Source organism: Falco naumanni, chromosome 10 (assembly GCF_017639655.2).
Source record: "Falco naumanni isolate bFalNau1 chromosome 10, bFalNau1.pat, whole genome shotgun sequence".
Classification (NCBI taxonomy): domain Eukaryota; kingdom Metazoa; phylum Chordata; class Aves; order Falconiformes; family Falconidae; genus Falco; species Falco naumanni.
The window spans coordinates 11,585,354-11,607,294 of NC_054063.1; the positions used below are offsets into that span (position 1 = coordinate 11,585,354).

Here is a 21,941-nt window from a genome sequence, read left to right on the forward strand (position 1 = left end):
AAACCTGCAGTTGCCATTGACAGCAATTGAAATTGTGAGCATTCAGCATGTTTGGAACCTCAAGATAGAAAAATACTACTTAGATGTGAGTAAGTACACATACCTGACTGAAGTTTATATGTTGCTGATGGAATGCTGATGTCAGTTTTTGCTGACGGTTTCCTACAATAGAAGACTGGTTTATTCTTCCCAGGACAGACCGGCCCTTTTTCAGTGGCTGGCACGTAGCATCTTCCAAGATATAAATGAACAATGTTATGTTTTTGTTGTCACTGTTCTCTTCTAACAGAAGTTAGACAGAGTTTCATTTGCTTCAGTATACAGGAAGAAATAATAAAATAATCCACTAATTTCAAAAGATACCAAAATTTAGAAGCATCTATTACAGATGAGCAGTTATACAAGTAGGTAGAAATCTTCATATGCATGGCTATTGAATAAACATTCAAATTCCTATTCTTATCTGATGGTATAGAAAGAAAAAAATCCACCTGAACTTACCTGTATTCACCATCTGTTCATCAAGATGTAACCTGTTTTCAAGCCTCATTGGTGGTACCACTACAGTGCAAACAGCTGATTTGGCTTCAGGATTAACAGATGCTCTTGTTTCCTTATTTTTATTGGTATTAGCTACGAAGCCATTTTCCACAAATGGGCTGTCGTGTCCTGAAGAGTCCGAGGCTGGGGAACCATCCACTGTATCGCATCCACTTTCCTGTTCATCATCTGACATACTATCAAAAAAATAAAAAGTATTTACATGGAAACACATACATTTTCACAAAACAGATGCGTTTTATTAGATTACCTCATAAAATTTATGGAAGTGAAGCTACTCAAAGGTGGATTAAAATGTTACATTTTAATTGTACGAAGACAGACATTTGGATGGCAGGTCAATATTCAAACTCATTCTATCCATAAATTGCAAGGCTCAGAGCAAGGAGATAACTTCTACATAAAGACTTTAGATGTGTAACCCGACTTGCACCCACTTTGTGATTACTTTTTAAATAATCTTGTACTTACAAGCCACCCAAAATTTAGATTATTCGGTCAAATAAAAGGTTATTTTGTTTCTTCCTGAATCAAAACATAAAAGGTCTCTTGATAGTTATTATGCTAGGAAATGAGAACATACCGATCTAATTTCCTTCTAGACATCAGCCACATCCCAGAGTCGGCAAAAAGCCATCCCTGGGGCCTGGGAAAGTCAGGATGGGATAGAGCGTGCTGAGGAAGCAGCCTGCACAGCAGCAGGAGCTCCCTCTCATCCTCATATCAACCACCAGCAGCTACACTAGACCTTATCTACTGAAAAACTGGGTCTCTCTGAAGCTGCTCCAGAGAGCACTGCCTGCACGTGACTGACAGATTTTTTTTTATTATTTTTTTTTTCAGCTGTAGATTAAAGAGACAAATGCAACCCTCTGTTTACACAGCAGCTATTTTGGCATTTGTGGTCTGTGAAATCCAAGTGGTGCAAACTCATTTATTCAACCACTGCTTTCACCAAAGCAGCTGGAAGGGAGCAGTGGAGAAATCAGCTCATCATCATCATAATAATAGCCTTTGCTAACATTTATTGAAGCTCCATGCTCGTATCAGAAGAAGAAAAGGCTGAGAAGATGGTAAATGCTGCCAGAAGCAAGACCAGAGTTCAATCAGTGGAACCAAAACCGAATTAACTTTTAGGCAGCAAATAGTAAACAACCTGGGAAACTCATTTACAATGAGGTATACCGCCAGCAAACACATTCGTCTCATTTACGTATTCACTGTTACACAAGCAAAAGGTACATCACAGACATATCGCTAATAACAAAAAAGAAATTTAACTAGTCCTCTAACAGGGACTGTGCCAGGTATGGGTTATATAGATGGCTAGATGCATCCTTCACTGAACAGACCTAAAATGAATGGTATGGGGGTGATGAATAATTAAGCGTAGATGCCACCAAAGTTCCCAGTTAGGGAGGATGGACATGAGAATTAATAATTTCTATCAACTAGAAAAACATGAAAACCCCAGTTTATATCAAAACCTGGTGGAATACACATTCAACACATGCAAGAAACGGCAGCGAATTCACTAACCCCTAAACATATGGTTAAGTCCTTTGGTGATTTTATAGCTAATGTAACATGCCTTTATAGCATGGTAAATAAATCAAGACAATACAAATAAAACCATTTATAACATTTATATTTTTATGAAAAGTACTTTGACACTACGAGGACCAGCACAAAAACCTGAAGTCTCAGTCAAGAGAGCTAGGTAATTCTGAATAGTTTATTAAGTAACAAACAGTGATACCTGTGCCAGCGACTGACTGTATTTCTATATTCTATATTCTTAACTTTATATTCTATATTCTATATTTCTATATTCTTAACTTTTGATTCAAGTTACTAATTGTACGACAATGTAAGTTAAATGCTAGTGAAACCTGAATCTGACGTGCTCCTCTGCTATTGACATAAAGTTGACTCACAGAGGGGAACTGTATTACAGGTCAGTTCCTTGCAATTCAGTGAAAACACTAAAATCAAGCAGTCTTTATAAAAACTTGTCTGAAGTTTTGAATGTTCTGATATTAAATAAAAGCATAAGCAGGACTGACAGTGTTAACTATCAACTGGTAAGAATACCTGATGCCTCCCAGTATAAAACATGTCTTGTTACCTAAATCTTTACTAAAATTTACCTATTTGAATTTAAATTCTTCAAATGCATCTAGTTATTTTCTTGTTTTACTGTTAGAAGTGACAAACACTTGAAAACAGGATGAGGGAAATCTACCTGGTTTGGTCCATCTCTGTAACTCTAGCAACTTTTTATTTTAATATCGTCAAAGTCTCAGAAATGGCAGAAATTTGTCTGGGATTATCTTCCACATCAAGTTAATCTCAAAAAAATGAAAAGTCTATCCATGTGCTACATGACTGTACTTCTGCTATTGGATCTAGCAGTTGTGTCTGCAGAATGAGTTGAATCAGTTTAGTAACTTAATAGAAAACTAATCCACCCAAAAAAAACATGTGACTGGATTAAGCATAACACCAAGCTGCATCTTGAGCAAACAAAACTTTTCCTCTTGTCCTAGCACTCACCGTATGATACACGTCTTGTCCTTAACAATACACCTTCCCAGCCCTGGACAGCACAAAGAATAACAACGCACCCCACCTTTCAGTGTATTCAGCGTCCAGTGCCGCAGAGATTTGGTCACTAAAGATTTCAGGCCCTACAGGATACCAAATGGATGTCAAAGTTGTTCATGCACAAGTTTTTGGGGTGGTTTTTGGTTTTGGTTGGGTTTGTTGGTTTGGGGTTTTTTTTGTTGGTTTTTTTTTTTATAGAAAAAGGATTGTGTTTATATTAACAAAATAATTTATATAGATAAATTATCCATTAAAAGCATCATTAAATCAGGCTGCCCAAAATTTAAAGCATATAAAACTGCCTGCACAGACCAGCAGTTCCATTGCCTTGTCAATACATGTTGTGATGGAATCTTTAATTACTTAAAACGAACCTTTTTTTTTTTTCATCAAGACTTCAATTTTACTCATTTTGCACAACAAAACTGCTCTGAGTTTGAATCACCGTCTTCTATATAGAAAGCTATTCTACAGAAAATAGGAAGTGAACTGTAGAATAAAAATGAAAGAATTGGTCAAGCCTATGGCAGCTTCAGGTTGCTTGAAAAAAAACTAACTGCATCCCTAGGTCACAAAATTTCTATGGGATATTGGGTAAATCATATTAAAACCAAACTTCTCACCAATACCAGGAACTACATATCTCAAATATTTCTTGGTTCATAAACTCATATCCAGGAACCTGATTTGTAGAAGTGCCACAAGTAGCTACAATTAAAATTTCAACATATTAGCACCAGAAGGGCAGGGACTGAAATAAGAGGAAAAGCCATCGGCAGGTGTCCCAGCCAGAACATCCCAAGCCAGTGGGAAATTCTGACTGTGTCACAGGTCTGTGTTTGAAGGCGACACACAGAAGCTCTCAGGTACTGCAGAAAAAAAATGCCATAAAACAGTTCAGCTTTACGTTGAATATTTTTGTAAGAGTGAATTTTGACTAATGTGCAAAAATGAAGGCTTAAGCTACACAGCAAGCAGCGAAGATTAAAATATTTAAAAGCTGCTCATATGAACAGTGTTCACATAAGTGAGGCTTATGTTTGATAGAAGAAAAAAGGCATCAATGTCATTAAAGTTTACAGCACAAGACACACAATGGGAGAACAAGAGGGTGCAAAAATTAATCTGGTAACTTTCTGTCACATCCTACTGTGGCTTGCTTGATTTTACAGCCTTGGAAGATTTTTGTTTGAAAGAAAGTTGTGTGCAACATGTTTATATTTTCCATGTAAACAGCATTCATTCACTATTATGAAAACTTCCAGTGTAGCTAGACGGATCTGTTAGGAACGATAAAAGAACAGTCTATGCTGTGCAACTGTAGGCCAGTAAATTAATTTTTAAATACATCATTTAGCCTCAGCAGATGGCAACGTAACAGAACTTTTGCATTTTTTAGTATAAGCTGAGTCTGCTATATACCAGGATGTTTTTATTGAAAGGAGCACAACTTTTTACCTGTTGGATCTCTTGCAAGGAGATGGACTAGACTGTCCCGAGGAGCTGGTACTCAGCGTGCTGTCCGGACTGCTGAGGGAGCACACGCGGTCGATGTTCAGGGTGTTCTGGCAAGCTTCACAGTCCAGGCTACCTTTACACCTACACACAAAAAGAAAGTGAGCAAACACACCGTCTCTCATTCATTCTTTCGTACACCACCAACCTAGGTGTAATTACAGAATAAAAAAGGGTCAAATATTAGAAAAGGCCCCTTGAATGTACATTAATACCCAATTCCCTGTTTCTTTTACATCCAAAACAGACTTTAAACCTTTTCAGTGTTCCTTCGGAAATTCTAGACTAAATAAGCATTTTTTAAAACCTACTAAATGAATAAATTTTTTACTAAGTCATTACTAAACCAAGTAGATGAAAGATTTTACTACAACAGTTCAGAACCTTGAAACTTCTGACAAAGTTTAAACTTAAAATACAAGTTCCTCCAGTTCAGAATCATTGGAAGTAAAAAAAAAAATAAAATAAAAAATCGAACAAACATTAAACTTTTAAGTCCCCATTTAAAATGATAGCTGCTGCTTTGATAGCTTTGTGAAAAAAAAAAAAAAAAATCCTTTGGGGGACCATACTCAGTATCTGCTTTTATATCCCAATGCATATCTTTTCATACCATTAGAGAAGTATTTTTTATCCATAGATATGTAATGTTATCTACTGGATGCTACTGCTAGAATGGTAACATTGATTATAGAAAGCCAGAAGACTCATCTTCACAAACAAACAGGGTATGACAGTACAAAGACAAAAAGTAGTATGTTGGACCTAAAAATATTCTGCTTTGGAAATGCCTAATGTATACAGGTTAATGAGGCAGACTTTTTAAAGTATTTTTCACTTTCAAATAATACACTGCTACAGAGTTAACTTCTTAGTTAAATTTGATAAGAAAGGCATTTGTCTTTTTTTGACTCAGATTCAACAAACACTTAGCTACGCTAAGACAGCTATATTTAAGTAAAACCTTAATATAAGTAAACACCGATTCTTACTCTCTCAGGGAATGCGTTTGTCCTATGTCATCTTCATCTGTGTCACTGCTGATGGTGATCACGCTGACTGCTGGGCTAGGGGAACCGGCAATGAAGATTGCCTGGCGTTGTTTGGTTGAAAGAGATGAATCAGGGTCCAGCCTGACCGATGCTTCGCAACAGTTACTTTCCTGTCCTTCTGAGTTAAGATTGTCCTGTGCTTCTATACAACTTATTCTCTTTACAGCCTTCAGGTTAAGTATCTTTGGAGATAGAAAGGTTGTATTTTGGATATTGGTATTCTGTAACACATTGCTCCTGTGAAGAAAACACACCGTTTGACATTTAGCGACTCTCTACCAGCAGACCTGAAAACTACTATTTTCAACAAAACCAAAGCAAGCGATACAGGGTAAAACACCAATGTCCTAAATGAATACGAAGAAAAACATAAAACAGTAAACACAGTCATAAACACTCGGCATAGATGATTTCAGACATTAATTAACAAAATCCAAAATACATAGTATCTAAGACTAAAATTTTCAACAACACTGAATACAATAGATTGAAAATCCCATTTTTCTTATAAAGGAAAAAAGGAAACTAAAATCTCATTTGTGCAAAAAAACCCAAGCAAACAAAACCTGGCCAGATTTCCTGCAAAGATCCTCCCCGAGAACAAAAGCTGGTAGCCTCCAGATTAAGTCCTTGCTTAATAAGCGACTGCTGACATCACCTTTCGCAACCCTGGCTTTCCCCTTTATCAAGCGTCCCACACCTTTGCAAATACTTTGTATGGCAGTGGGCCACAGTTTCTCTACCAAGCAGTTAAAGTATTTTTGGCTACCAGTGAAAGCAAGTCTATTCTTAAGACGATGGTAAGGCATACTACAACCCTGTTATATAGGATCTCTTTATTTTTAGTTGCCTAAACCCAATAGATCCTCATGCACGTAAACTTAGGAAAATCTCATTAGAGCAACCTCAATACACTCTTATACCTTCCCAAAGGCTATAAAGAGAACTTTGTTATCATGAAGGGCACATACTAATCAACAGGAACTAAAACCTCTTAACTATTGTAAATATTTTTTCCATCTAGTATGTGTTACCGAAATAACATTGAAAACTTAGGGCAGAGAGGATAAATTTTCCCAAAAGATTGTTTAAGTACAAGTGTTACTAACAAACATGCCACTTTTACAGGCTATTCCCCTGCCCACTGAACAGCAGCTGCAGACACACTATATTTGAATGTTAGAAGTATTCTACCAACCTGTTCTGACACAGTTTGTTCCTCTTGGTAGCTGCAGGCTGAGGCCAGACAACATGTGCAATGCCCACGCTGATCGGCTGAGGGGCAGACAGGGTTATCTGATGTGTTAGAAGAGGGTGCGGTATCACTGAATTGTAATGGGTGCCCTGGGTAATCATCTTCCTGAGGAAAAGTAAAGGAAGTTTTATATTGCAAGCCAGCTGCATCAGCATCCATCGCTCTCGTTAAATCATCTTGTTAAACCATTCAGGTGCTGCACAAAAATCTGCAGACTTACCCCCAGTCTCCAAGCCTCTGTGGGCCAGCCACAGGATCAGAGGCCAGAGATGTTGCAGGAGCTGCCACCGGCGCTACTTGCTGCCACGCAGGAACCAGTATTTGCTGCGTCTGATTCGACCACGTCTGTTGGGAAGCAGAGAAGATTTCGTGACACAGGGAACGGCTGAACTTAAATTAGCCGCTTGTAGCTCAGCGCAAAACGGAAGAGGCACCGCAACAGAACTCTACAGGGCAAAAATATTTACTAACTAATAATAAAACAAATAAGATTTTACTTTGAAAGTAAGCCAACCTGAGAAAGGATCCCTGCTCGAATCTGTAGTGGCTGAATTGCGTGGGCTTGGGTCACCAGTGGAACTGCATTATCCACCCTCAGGGAGAAACTGGTGGGTTTACTATGGTTTGTAGGAATTCCTAGCAGGGAGAAAAAAACATACCCAAGCTTTAAGCAACACACCAGTCTTGCATACATTTTCTGCGTAAAATGAAAACAAAGGATAATTTCATAACGCTTTCCTAATTTTTCTTGATGTGTTTATGATCTAATTCCATAATTTAGACCTTCAAGCCAAATTTTAAAAACACCTAAAAGATTTTGTGCGCCATTACTTATCTACACAAATATTTGATGCTGTAATTTCCAGAAAGAACTGCCAATATCCGCTCTTTGGACACAGACTACTAGAAAGCAGAATGACTTTGGCAGAAAGTTCTGCAAAACTAAGCATTTACTTTTATCACAAGCTACATTAGAAGTATTTGAAAGGAAGCAGAGAAAAGTCAACAGACCAGAGTTTCAAAGCTTCTCACAATCGACTCCTGCACATCTCGTGTGCTCTGGATTTCCAGCTAGCTAAAACCCGTTCCTCTTAGCTTTTATAGCTGGCAATGCCACATGTCTAATACCCCTATTTGTTACCATCTCCTTTGCAGGAAACAATGTAAAATTTTCTGTGTATGCCATCAAATATTTGTGGTAGAATCCATAATCCTATTCATCCCTTCATCAAAATAATGTAAACCACAGCACTGTTGGAATACTACAACGGCCTAATAGGAAAAAGATGCATCTTGTGCCCTGTACAGACTTCATTATTGCCACAGGAAACTAAGAGATGTATAGCAATGCTGCAATGTTTATTACCAATGATAATTTTTTACATAGTCATGTTCAACTAAAATAAGAAAGGAATTATTTTTTTCAACAGATATTGCAACAGAACAGCTATGCTAGACAAAAATACTGGCTAGGCAAATACACTAATTTCATCTTCCAACTGCACTTTGCATCTTGTGCTTTAGTCAAAGGCTAAGCAATGGGTTTCAGAGGTAACTACTAAAGAACTACTAAAGTTTAAAAGTGTGTGTGAGTGTTTTTAAAATCTTTACAATAAAGGATGAAAGAGTATCTTCATCTGACGTAATTATCTCATGTGATAACACAATACTAAGTTATAACCATGCAGTCCAAAGCTTTTGATTCTGAAAAGCTATTGACATTTTTTTTTTTCCACACATCCATCTAGTGCAGCAACATCTTAACTCTGCCAGAAGTAGCAAGCGTTAGCACTTCAGATATTCAACAGAGCAGCCGAGCAGGGAACCTTGAAGCAGTGCCAGATACCATTAATATCCCTTTCCCTCTGTGCCAGCAACTCAACTTGTAACCTATGTGATGAAAACAATATATTCCCTTCATTCAAGCTGTAGTAGAATTTACGTTTAGAAATTTATCATCATACTAAGAATACAGTATACAGATCACAGATAAAAGTATTTGCCCGTACTGTTTCCTTTTCAATAATCACTTTATTCATCTGAGTATAATGAAAACAGTAGGGTTTTTAAATTATGAAGTATGTAATTGTGTAAAGTATATATATAAAATTAAATAAGAAATTACCTAACCATTCTAAGTCTGCAGAAGGAAACCTGGGTGAAGCTATATATTTAGCTCATACAGCCTCTGACACTCTGCAGGGTGAACACCTGGAGCTTTCTTAAGTCTCTGGAACCCAAGATTGATGCAGCAGCCACAAATAACATTACCCATGAAGTCTGCGGTATTTGTCTTTATCTAAATAGATGAAGACTTCCTGGGCAAGTTTAGCTTACAAGTGTTTTGGGTTTTTTTCCAGAGTGACTCCAGTGGGACTTCTAGAACTTCAAAACGCAGAAGGAGAACCAAGTAGGAGTTTGAAAGTCATTCTTTAAAAAACTTATTTCCTATAAACACCGTCATTTCAAGATCTGATCTTAACATGACACTGAACATTACCAAGACTGAAAAACTGCATCTTTGGTGGTGAAGACTATAACCAAGCTAAGTTAATAAGCAAACAATATAAACTATCTTCCCCTCCTCATAAACGACTATTGCTAGGGTAAGAAAGGCTGTTTTTTCATCAGCTCCTCCCCGAGCAGCCCATTATAAACAGAAAAAGTTTTGCTTGATATGTTCCAAGATCTAAATGAAGTTTTAAAGACTTCTCCAAAAAATACTACTACCTACATTTCATGATGCAAATGCATTTGTTTAGGGAAACAGGGGTCAGCTGTATTACCACGTACCCTTCTAGAGATGCATATGCTCATTTGGTTGTTATCTATACTGCAGAAATACTCCTGTGCTAGCATCTCCACCTCACAGCCTTCCAAATGTTTCCGAGAACTGAACCCTCAGCCAGTTATTTCTTTCGAGAAATATAAAATTGTATGCTTAAATCAATCTCATCCTTTATAATACACGAGAGTTCAGCCAAGCTGCCCTTTCCTCCTCGCAGCATGATGCAATAAAAACTCCCAAAGATTTAGTTATGTGCTTTTCAGCCATCGGAAAGCTGCGGCAGTTCTGTCCAGCTGTCCTGTTTCATCATAACCACAGGACAGTAAATGTGACACTGTGTACACAGGGCAGCTACATCCTTAAAAGAAGCCCCAAATTTCCAGATGTTTACTTAACTATTTGTTTGGAAGTTAACGAAAAAAAACCAACTTTATTATCCAGGCAGATTTATCAAAAGAACTGTTGTATTTTCTTATCCTTTTTCCTAGGATACCCTTGGGATGTAGTTGGGGCAAAAAACAGTGAGGGAGAACAAACGAAAAAAAACCCCAAACCTGAAAAAAACAACCAAAACTACAAAAAAGAACAATCAATCAAACCCTTACATATGACCATCAAAAAAGAAAAAAGAATGCAACATCAAAAAATGCCGGTACTCCCTTCAGCTTTGTTTCCTCTCAAACTTTATTTTGGAATACTCTTTTGCTTCAGCTTTCACATAGTGTCCCTCTCTTTTATTCAATATGTGTATCTGTGTGTATATATATCCGTATACGCAGATGGACTCTGTACTGCTTAAATGATTTTCTGCTGATGCTGATTTGCTATTTCTTTCAAATAGGAGCAATGTATCTGGATCTGACTAACATGCTGATTTTTTAATGACACAATTAAGCTCTTAAATTTATAGCTCACATGGATATAATGAGGAAACTTAAATACTGCTAACAGGCCGACAGTAACGTTCCTATTTTAGGAACTGTAACAATTACAGTTAAACGTACCTTGAATAGTTGGTGGACATATAATCAATGCCTGTTGGAAAACATCACCGCAACCAAACTGAGCAGTTCCTGCCTGCAGCGGTATCCCTTGGTGCAAAACTGAATGGGCAGATGCAGTTAATGCCTATGGGAACAGATTTAATCCAGACAACGTTAGAACTGTGAATCTGGACCTCTCACACACTTCTCCCTCCAGCTTAAATAACGAACAACGGCAAGAATTTAGGAAAATTACAATTTCAAATGCATTTCAGAGGAAGCGGTCCCGTTTGGCCACTGGAGGGCACTGGGATACAGCAAGGCTTGCTGCGGCAGTCCCGGTTTGGAACTTAATTTTGAAACTTGCTGAATTCTAAATGGTTTGTTTCAGAAAACACTGGGGGGAAAATGACAGTAAAAGGCAGAAGATTTTGTCACTTAGTGGATGCACTTTTCTTCAGTTATGAAATTAATTAGAGAAACTGCATTAACTGAATTTATAATTTTAAAAAGAAAAAAAAAATTTACCTGACTTCTTACTGGACCAATTTTGGTAAAGCTCGCGGTCAGGTTAGCTGCATTGCCTGAGGCAACTGGTCTCATAAGTGATGTTTTATTGCGATTACTTAAGTCATACAAATTTGATCTGCATTTGCAAATATCCATGATATGAAAACAGGACTTCACTCTATCAAAACCAGAAAATAGATTGCTTTAATTAGAATTTCATGCTGTTCAATGAATAAAACAATTCCCCAGAATAAGATAAAAAAGCCCAAAGCTCACATCTCCTGGTTTCACAGGATGGCATCATACACAGAAGTAGAAAAACTCCTACTATTACTATTTTCACATCAAGCCTTTGTAATGCTCATTTTAAAATATGGGGGAAAAAAAAAATCCTGTTTCCTGCTCCTTGCAACTAACATCATTTTCTAACAACTGCATACAAGCAGGAGGGATAGTAAACGAAATGGATGGAAAGCTCTTTCTTTCAGTGAAATGTTTGCCCCTTAGGAAATCCACAGTGAAATACACAAGTCCAGAACTGCAAGAAAACATTCAATATATTCCACATTAACCAATGCATAAAAGATGTCCCAGATGTTCACTTCAAGAGGGAATGCCTACCCTAGCTGTCGGTGACCGACAGAAACTAAGGCTCTTCATACTTCCAAAAATCAAGCCCAAATTTCTGCACTGCTGGAATTTTAACAGCCAAGTATAAAAACAATAACTCAGAAATCTTTTGCTCTAGACATTACTTTTCAGAAAAACACACAGATGTTCAGTTTTCTTGACCAAACAGATGTATCTAATATTGCAAGCACTTGAAAGAACTAAGATGTTACAAAAATGCCAAAAGATCCTTCTGTCTGATAGCAGAAGAAACAACACTGTTATACACATGAATCACTACAACAGAGATTTTAAAAAAATAACTATGTTTTTGTGTGTTACATACTGGTTGCTATGAGGAAAATCAAGGAGGTGCTTCATGGTAACGAAAGAATGGTTCAGGGTCTCAGCTGGAGTGATTCGTAAATCAGCATCGATGAGCAACATTTTCTTCAACAGACTGACAAATTCCCTCCTATCTGCCTTCTCTGCCAACAGGTCACTTCCTTCCAAATCCATCACCATGTTCACCTGGCATTGAACAGAACAGTCAGGCAGTAGACACGCATATTAGTTTAACTCTTTCCGATACTGCTTTCTGCTATAAAATAGTAATATTCAATGATTTTATCATGTGAGGCATGATGAATTTGCTAGCTTATCCCAGTACGGTTGGCCTGGAATCGGTGACTTTTTTCTGCACACACACTACTCCCCCTTTGCACCTTCCCCAGCTAAAATCCCCTGAAAGTTTTATTCCAGTTTGGGACTTGGAATTTAAGTAGTAAAATACGGACTAATTTAAACTACAGAAGTTATCTTCAAAACATAATTTCAAACAGGTATTAATGCCAATCTTGCAAAAAGATTTGATTCTTTTTTTAGGATATGGAAGAGAATGAAAAATTACGTTTTGTTATTGACTAGGGAGTTATAACGATAAAGAAAAGTGAGGAAACAGTCATGTGTTTAAAAAAAAAAAAGGAAAAAAAAAGAATTATACTGAGAATTATATTGTTAAGACAGCAGAATTATACTGGAAATTGTATAGTTAAGATAGCAGGATCCACATGTGTTCTTTTTTTACCCAGAATGGCAGATAAGGTAAAAGAGAAAGTATGCATTATACAGAAAATTAAAGGGTTCTCCCACCACATGGACAAATACGTAACTTGTCATGCACAAGCAATGACAAAGGAAGATCTTTAGAGGAAGCACAAAGGGCTGACGCAGCTAGACATTTTCCTCAGAGCAACATATACAGAGAAGAATGGATATGACTGACACATGATAAATAATATTCTAAAAGATGTTTATTTCAAAACTACTAAAATCACCAGTCATTCCCACACGTTCCTTTTGCAAATGAAGAGTGTTTTAATACTCACGTGCGCTATATCATCCAAACTGTTGAAAATATACTTCCTGGCCTCTTTAGACTTCATACCTGTCTCTGCCTCGTGCTCTTCCAATGTCTCAAAAAAAAAGGAAAGCTGAGTTTAGAAGTTGACAATAAAGATCACTCAGAACTACAAAGTAACTTTACATATTTATTGGCCTAAAAACCCTGTTTAAAAAAAAAAAAATATTAAAAATTGCAATTGTATATTTGTATGCTGTTTTGCAGACTACTTCCATTTTCTAAACCAAAATACAAAACCTACTAAATCTCACATCTGACTGAGCACAGTACTGGATTACAAGCCTAGCAAAGAGTTGTTTAATGAAACTCTCTCACATGCTTATATGTTTATGTATCACAGGTTTTCTATTACTTGTATTTCACTCATTTCCTCAAACTCAGACATTTAACTCCAAACAGCAGCAACACTGTTGTAAAAAAAGGAAACAAAATGCAGGCTGTCTCTGTTGGATTTCTCTTTGCTTTCACTTTTGTTATTTTTATACTTTTATTCCTCCACGTACACAACAGCTGGCATATTTTAAATACTGCAATACAAAATACACAATTAAATCCTAGAGAATGAATGTGATCACCCATCAGTGACTTATGAGCTGGAATACCACCTCCTGTTACAATTTTCCATCTTCAACACAGACAGCACCAGTAGGCTGGTGTGGCATGAGGCAAAGCAGGACTACAGGGGAAAAAACACTTTTAAAGATACAGATTACAGAAAAGTTTCCAAAATTAACTTTGAGAAAAATTGTAATGACAAAAGGTCCATACCAAAACTCCCTTCTTCCCCCAAAACAGCAGTCTGATGCCAGAGAATGAACCTCTGCATGGTAACAGCTTCTGAAAACGGGGAGGGCTGTTTGCATCGAGAACTCGTTCATGTTCTCCGATACAGAGAAGCCAGATGTAAACTGTCACCTAATGATCAACTGCCCGAAAACCCAGAATACTGGAATAATCAGGACTGTGTAATTGGAGAATCCTTACATAACCCGACCCCGCAGCCCTACAGCAGGGCAGCACTGGCCCCGGCTGCTCAGCACCACGCGCGCCGGGGATTTACCAGGTAACTGGGGAGGGTTACGCAAGTTGTGCTTTGAGCTCCTCAGCTGTTCGTTCCTGCACAAGTTTTATGCCAACTGTAGTTGCTTCCCGACTCCCCAAGTCTGCCGTAAATTTGGTGAAGATGCACCAGGAAGACAATTTAAAGAAAAATCAAAAAAATATATTTGCATAGGAAGTTTAAACTCTGCCTATGGTTACAATAACGTTGCTTAGAGGGAAGCAAGGTGTTGCAGCCCATAAAACTACTTTTTTTTAAAAAAAAAAATTGCCTGCTTTTGTTGTATTGCAGCTTTCAGCCAAAGTCTGTTTTAACAGAAGATCTGAATGAACAAAACAAGCTGTATACAGTCACATTCTATCTTAATCTCCTTTCCCTCCTAGGAACTTGTGAAGCCGGTTTTGATAGAGCAGTTTGGGTCTCAGTCAAATTCTCTAAAGTCAAGTGAAAAGTAGTAACTGAGCAAGGAAACAAACAAAAATCATTAAAAAGAAACCAACCACCACACCTCATTTAGTACCTCTGGAGATAGGAAACTTCATTTCTGCAACTCGCAGCCATGCACTGGCCACCGTGCAGCCCGGCAGCTGCGCCAGCCGGCGGGGGGAAGGTGGGCATGAGCTTGGAGCACTGCTTTTGGGGAACGGGACAATTGGAAGGGATACAGAGCAGGGACTGATAAAAAACACTGGAGATGCAGAAAGGAAGCAATGGTATTGTAGTGAATCCTGGCCCCTGGTTTCTCTGCTCGCAAAATAATACGTTTTCTACTACATTATACTGTTTACCTTTAATCTCCAGCTAGAATACGGTGCATCCGTTTCTCTACAGAAAAACCTTGCAGTTTTCGTTCCCATGCTTAACAACTGCTCTCCTGGCAAACCTTGAGTCTGTGAAATGTAACGAATCTGAGGAAGAAAAAAAAATAAACAAAAAACATGGGAAATAATTTACCTCCAATTTTCAAAATGTGATCCACAGTTAAAAGCTTGTGATTTCATTTTTAGAATGGCAAAACGAACAACCCTCAGAGCACCGTAGTTCAACAACTACACCTTACATAGGGAAGAAACTCAACACTGAGTGCTTGATACTGTTCTGTCTCTCAGAGAAAGCCATACATAAACCTCTGAAGTGACCTATATAAGCAAAGTTTTAAAGTTTGGTCACAGAAACGAAGAGCTGGGGAGAATGGCTGTCATCACCTCCTCAACCCACTCAAACCCCAAATGTAATATTGTCGTTCTAAAACAGGAAAATTAGTAGGAGTGCTTTGCTCACGTACAGAAGTTTGATGGGGTTTTTTTGCATATTCTCATTAAGCAACTAGATAAAAATCCTTCCCACTTGCTGCTTCCAGTGTATCAGTTTTTTTACACGTCTGACACACCTGCATTTCAAGGAGATGTTCTACCTGGAAATGGAGTGTATGTACAACTTCTAGGCATCCAGCAAAGGACACTGTCCTCACCTGAGAAATACTGCTCCTGAACGCAATGGGCACGGACTAACTTTATGCCTGAAATGGTCAGATGCTCTTTTCCACTGAAATGATTGACATGCATCTATTTTAGAAGATGACTTACTATGCATTCTGCGTTACCTTTCTTATAGTTGATGATCAAAGTACTACCTGAAATAGTTAAGATTCAAGGCTTTGAAAGAAACCTGTTGAAAAACACATCGTAACACGTTAACTACTGTGCATGTCATGTTAACTCATTGTACAAGGGGGGAGTCACCCCACAAGTAATACTGCTTTAAAAATTAAAAAACCACCTTCAAGAAAGACAAGTGGGAATAGTAATTGGCAATAACTGAAAACTGAGCTTGTTGCGGGTCAGGATGGAGGGAGTACAGCTTCTAGCAGCCTGGGCTGAAGGGCATGGGGCAGGGTCCCACACCACACGCTTCCACAGAGGGGCTGCTGGTGTGGAGCAGCCCCTGGAAAAGGTGGAGCAGCCAGGGAATGAGAAAATGGAAGAAACAAAACAAAAGGTATCAAGAGAAGACAGCAGTGAAATACAATGAACCAGGAACTGGGAGATGAGAAGATTAATTCTATGGAAGGTAGCTTGAAAGCTTGGAGTACCTAAGGAGAAAAACTGATGGGCTGCAGAGAGGAAAGGTACATGTGAGGCTTCTGCTGAAAAATAAGTGACAGACCAAAGTGGGGAAGAACTAAATGCAATGCTGCCAACTTTTGGTATCCTCCATAATTTCCTACATCAGGGAGTAAAAAGAATCCCACTCTGACCAGAAATGTTTCTGGATCATTTAGTTGTTTTCTAAGCATACTATAAAGGTCTTAGAATACGGGGGGAAATACAAAGCATTAATTGAAAAATTTAGCAGTTAAGCACCTGTGCCTGTTTTTAACGAGTATTAAAGCTCAGAAGACACAGCTCTTTTTCACTAAGAAGTACAGCTGTTACTGGTTATAATCACAAATGAATATAATAACCAAGAGCTTCCTTCCAAGGGTTAGCGTGTTGGTTGCCACGTACCAGAAGGACAGAGGGAAATGCAGCACAAAGCCCGTGCCTGTTCGTTCACTTGGTGACACATACATAGCAGGAGGAAAGGAATTTCCTTGGGAGCCATCTCCTACAACTGCTGTACTCATGTGCACCGAGGAAAATCCCGAATCAAATTTCTCTGAAGTTTTCCAGACCTGCTCGAGCACAATGACAAGCCTGATTGAAGGTAATTCCTGCTGGTGCAGAGGAGGTGACAACTCCTCTTCCACCACGAGGATCAGACAAGTTGCTAGACGAGTTATTAACTGATGCTTCCAGCAAACTTGAATATGTCTGTCTTTAACTGGACGTCTTTTAAACTCAGTATTAACTTGTAAAGCAAGCAGAAAGTCTCATAGGCATCATGATCATCCCCTAATCCACACAGTCCTTTGCATGAAGCACAGCACCTTGGAAGGTGGTCATCGTTGGTGACACTGCTGTTTACTTGCACCGTCTGGCAGTATCTGGAGGTTGAGCCACGATGGCCCTGGGTCTACAACAGCAAGAGTCAAGTGACAGGAATGTGTTGTCCTAAGGACTTGGCTCTCTGAACTGAGCAGAGCCGAGCCAACAAGCTCCATGAAGGCAGGCACTCTGTGTACCGTACTGAACCGCCTTCAGCTGCCTGGGTTTCCTATACGGTAAGATGGCTGCAGGGCAGCGGGGGAAAGAAAGTCTTTTCTTTTCAAATGAGACTCTGTATTATTCTGGGGGAAAAAAAAAAATAAAATCCTCGTAATCATGAGAATGAGCTTTACGCTGCTACCGCTCTCTGTACAGAAGTCAGAGGCTCACAGCTATGCAAGCCCGTTGGCACACATTAATTAACAGTCTGGGCTGCTGCCATCATGACAAATCACAAGTTAATTTGAGGAAAGAATCAGGACACAGGCAGCACTTTGCACCATTCAAGCCCCTACTTCATCCTAAGTGACTGAAGATGTGGTCCAAAGCCACATTCCACATCCAGAAAGAAGCAGCATCTGCCCACATGTCTGATCGTGATCAGAAGACCATGAATTGGGCTTACAGGTCCCCCCTCACCCACAGCAGCACCCCTTGTAACAGCTATTTACAGCAGAAAGAGGTTCAAAAGTGGAAGCAATCTTGGAAATTACATATTTTGCACCACCACCACCCCCTCGCTTTTTTTTTTTTTTTTGAAAGTCCACATCTTCTGCAGTTTCTGTCAAAGAAAGGGGTAAATAAATTTGACAAGTTCTTGGAAATTTTTGAGACAATAGTACAGATTTTTTCCAAAAAACAAATGCCTTCATTTTCTCCTTTGAAAGCATAGTGAATTACATGGCTGTTAGTTGTTTCCTCTTTCATTCCCCATTTTAACAGCAACACCCTGCACAAAGGTCTTCTAGATGCATCAAAGCATCAATGCATGTTCCACTCAGCTCACTTCCTACCCATGAAACACTGAATTTCGTGTAAATGAAGTAAACAAATACGAAATATTACCAAAATCAACACAAAATCAATATAACCCCTGACAGTGGTTTTAAACAAATTAATTTTTAGAGAAGTAGGTCTGATCTATTAAGCACGGGGAGCCAAAAGCCCATTCCATGAAGCTCAGGATTTGAATAACCTAAACAATGTGCTGGAGGAACTGCACCTAAACTGAATGTTGCATCAAAGATGTAGAAGTTAGTAAGAAGCCAGTGCTGTCACATGTGGGATTTTCCAGGAGATTTCTTCACTTATGAATTTCAAAACCAGACAGGGATAGTTAGAATGCTGGTTACATGTCTTTCAAATTTCCACATTATACTAGAAAATTAAAGATTTCTCTAAGTGTTTTAAATAGAGAGTGTTCTACATCTTTCATTAGAAACAACTTTTTAAGTCAGCTCACTAATGCCAATGGTGTCAGTAACTGAAAAATCCAGCTTCAATAGCTTCAAGCTTTACCACTGCAGATATATATATATATATTACTGCAACAGTTGATTCTTGCTCCTTGTGAAGTATAGGCTTTCAAATCTTTGAGCAATGTTGGATTTCCAGGAAACATCAAGAATTATTCAGAAGACAACTAATCCTGACATCTGAATGAACATTCCGGAGTCAACCCCATTCATGGCAAGAGAAAGAGAGATTATAATGTAATGATGGTGGCCACAAACTTTGGTTTTCATCATAAAAAGCAGTTTAAATGCTAACACTTATTTTGCAAGGTGGAGGTGGGGAGGACAAATTGAAATTTAATTCAGAAAAGCAGTACAATGTACAGTTTGGTCTAGAAACAGGATTTGTGTTTCCAGGACAATCATTAAGACAAAATTAAAAGCATTGAACAGACTTGAAGAACTACTGCTTAATTGGGGATATGATTAACATTTGAAATCCTGGATTTAATGATCTGAAATTCTTAAAGTTGCAGAAAGCGTGTATATGCTTGTGAAATTGATTCTACTACCTGGTCATATTCCAGTGCTCCTGGGTACAGTGGCCATCCAAGAAACAGCTCTGCAATCACACACCCTAACGACCACATGTCTATGGCTTCACAAAACGGCAATCCCAGTATGATCTCTGGTGCTCTGCAAATTAAACATGGGTTACTGAATTTTTTTTCCTTGGGGGGAAAAAAGGTAATTCAACAAACCAACATGACAAAAAATAAATAAAAAACCAAACCCGAAACAGAACAAAAAAAAAAATATCTGTTATTTGAAAACACAGGTTAATTATTTCTATAAAATCAGAGCATAAGAAATTGCATTTTTCTTTATCTAGATAATCCACAGTAAAAATTTGCAGCTCCGAGATGTTTTCTTCCTACAAGTATCAGTTTGCTATGGTCATGAAAATAATTGATATGCCTGAAAAACAGAACGTCACTGGTTCAACACTTTTGCCTTTCCTCCAGTACGTCCCAAACGATTCACCCACTCAATGTCACATGACTGTAACTACATTCTGAATACAACAGTCATTTATCTCAAAAATAAACAAAAACTTTTACCTGAAAATCCGCTTGCACACTGCCAAACTGGACAGTACACTTAAATTAATTAAATTGATACTTTAAATAGCATAACTGCAAATCTCTTAACACACTCGAATCAGTTCAATGTGATAAGTTTTTAAATCACATAAATGAAAACATTGCATTTGCTAAAGAGACCAGGTCTTACTTTTCACCTACAACGTGAATTATTTAACCGATAGCATTTGAGTTTATTTCTGTACTCAAGAACCAGAAAAATTGGTATTGACACAGCTGCTAAAGGGGCTTTAACATTGCTGTTTGCACAGAGCAAACCCCAAGTATTTCACAGATAGCCATTTTAATTGTGTTTGTTCTTTTTAAACCTCCCCTCCCAGTTCATTCAAACTATTAACAAAATGAAAAAGAATTAAAATATATCTGCATGCTAATATAGAAAGATGCCCGGAAATATATTATTTAAAGCACTACACTATAAAGTTATTTACTTTTAAAACAGATGGTCTATTGTTAGCTTAACATGTCACAGAACCGTAGGAAGGTGGTTAAAACTAAGCAGGTAATTCCTGTTGCAGCTGGGCAGAGCAGCAGCATTCAACTGACCAGGTAACACGCTCACTCTCTCTCACCTGTGTAAAAGCTTAAAAATCTTACACTTCAGCACATGCTGCGTCTGTCATATTGACCTTCCACATACAAAAGAGTCTCTGACCATAGTAAATTCCTACGCATCTCATTTCCCTTCTCCTCTGACGTACACCTTTATCAAAACATTCTTTACTTGGCTGACACGTACTGGATTTGGGCGCAAATTCCTACTTCCATGCTACGTTGGGACAGAGAAGCTATTTTGTAGCTATTAGGCAGACCGAGAGCTGAAGCATCTCCATCCCTTTCCACAAGGAGCAGCTGGCAGAAGCTGTATGTGGATACTCCAAGCTCCAAGGATGCATGTTCTCCTCCAGGGAAGGACTCCTAACGCTCTGCCCCATCCCTGACCAGGGAAGCCACTCTGGCTTCTGCTACAGGGAAAATCCGAGACTTTCCACAGATAAGAAAGTCTACAGGATATTCTCTTAAATATTTATGTACTTTCCATTCATGCCAGCACTTCAGTTCTTCCCATCCTTGTCACAAACCATTTCGGATGCGATTATATGAAGGATAAATCTTGCCCCACCGGCAGTGAAACTGGAGAGGCTCAGTTTTCCACTGCCTTCAAAGATTTGGTTACAATAAACTTCTGGGGATCAAACGTAAGTATTTTTGTCATGTGGGATCATGACACTGCAGTAAGTATTAGCTAGTTTCGTTATCCCAGCCATAAATTTAATATCGCTAGATGCCACAAGACTCGAAATAGCAGTAAGAACCGTCTGCCTTCAGCCGCTGGCTGGGTGCCAGCCTGCGTATGGTTGTTACAGATCTCTGTTAAAATACACTTCCTTTTGTTGTATTACCTTACAGCCCTGAATAGTTAATGAACATACACACAGCCTATGGATATAGGGGCTTTAACAAATGCTTCTGCTAAAATAAGCTCTTTAAAACCTCTTACATTTACTCAACAGTTAGTATGAGCTCCGTATAAAAATAGCTGCAGTCAGTCAGTCTGTTGCTCGCCTCTTCCGAAGGACACGATTGCAAACAAAAGAAAGATAAGATGGCCAAAAGAAGAGAATATTTACTGCATTTCAAAAGGCAGCAGTCTTGGTTTTTCAAGGGTACCAAGCAGTTAACAATAAAAGCAATACCAATTCTAAGGTAAAGGGACATATTTAAGGAGAGGCAAGACCAGTGCTCCCCACTTCCCAGCACCTGACCTACCGTGCAGAAAAGAAGAGGAAATAAATGTGCTCCCCAGCAGGGCTACCCACAGCACGCTACAGTGAGGTGAACAAAACCCATGTTCAGGCTAGCTTGAAGTAAGGAAGATGAACGGCTGCTCCACAGAAACGCCAAGTTTGCTGGTTTTCAGGTTCAACATCTCCTACCATGGCCTCACGCAGGTTCTTAAAAATGGAGCAACTCTCCCACAGAAAACTTACAGGAGAAATTGTACTGGTTTTGATTATGTTTACATCGGTCTTA

General features: G+C 38.6%; 1 protein-coding gene across 4 annotated transcripts in view; it reads right to left on the bottom strand.

The window, feature by feature from the left end:
• HIPK3 (homeodomain interacting protein kinase 3) overlaps nt 1-21,941 on the bottom strand; it is a 113,631-nt gene that overhangs the window by 5,575 nt on the left and 86,115 nt on the right. For all 4 annotated transcript variants that reach the window (XM_040609562.1, XM_040609560.1, XM_040609561.1 and 1 more), the window contains exons 3-15: nt 19,317-19,440; nt 15,152-15,271; nt 13,269-13,355; nt 12,227-12,411; nt 11,290-11,449; nt 10,783-10,906; nt 7,505-7,626; nt 7,211-7,335; nt 6,934-7,095; nt 5,676-5,972; nt 4,627-4,767; nt 502-737; nt 104-231 (exon numbers count right to left, since the gene is read on the bottom strand). In XM_040609562.1, coding sequence (XP_040465496.1) covers nt 104-231; nt 502-737; nt 4,627-4,767; nt 5,676-5,972; nt 6,934-7,095; nt 7,211-7,335; nt 7,505-7,626; nt 10,783-10,906; nt 11,290-11,449; nt 12,227-12,411; nt 13,269-13,355; nt 15,152-15,271; nt 19,317-19,440 — 2,011 coding nt within the window. The remainder of the gene's footprint in view (nt 1-103; nt 232-501; nt 738-4,626; nt 4,768-5,675; nt 5,973-6,933; nt 7,096-7,210; nt 7,336-7,504; nt 7,627-10,782; nt 10,907-11,289; nt 11,450-12,226; nt 12,412-13,268; nt 13,356-15,151; nt 15,272-19,316; nt 19,441-21,941) is intronic.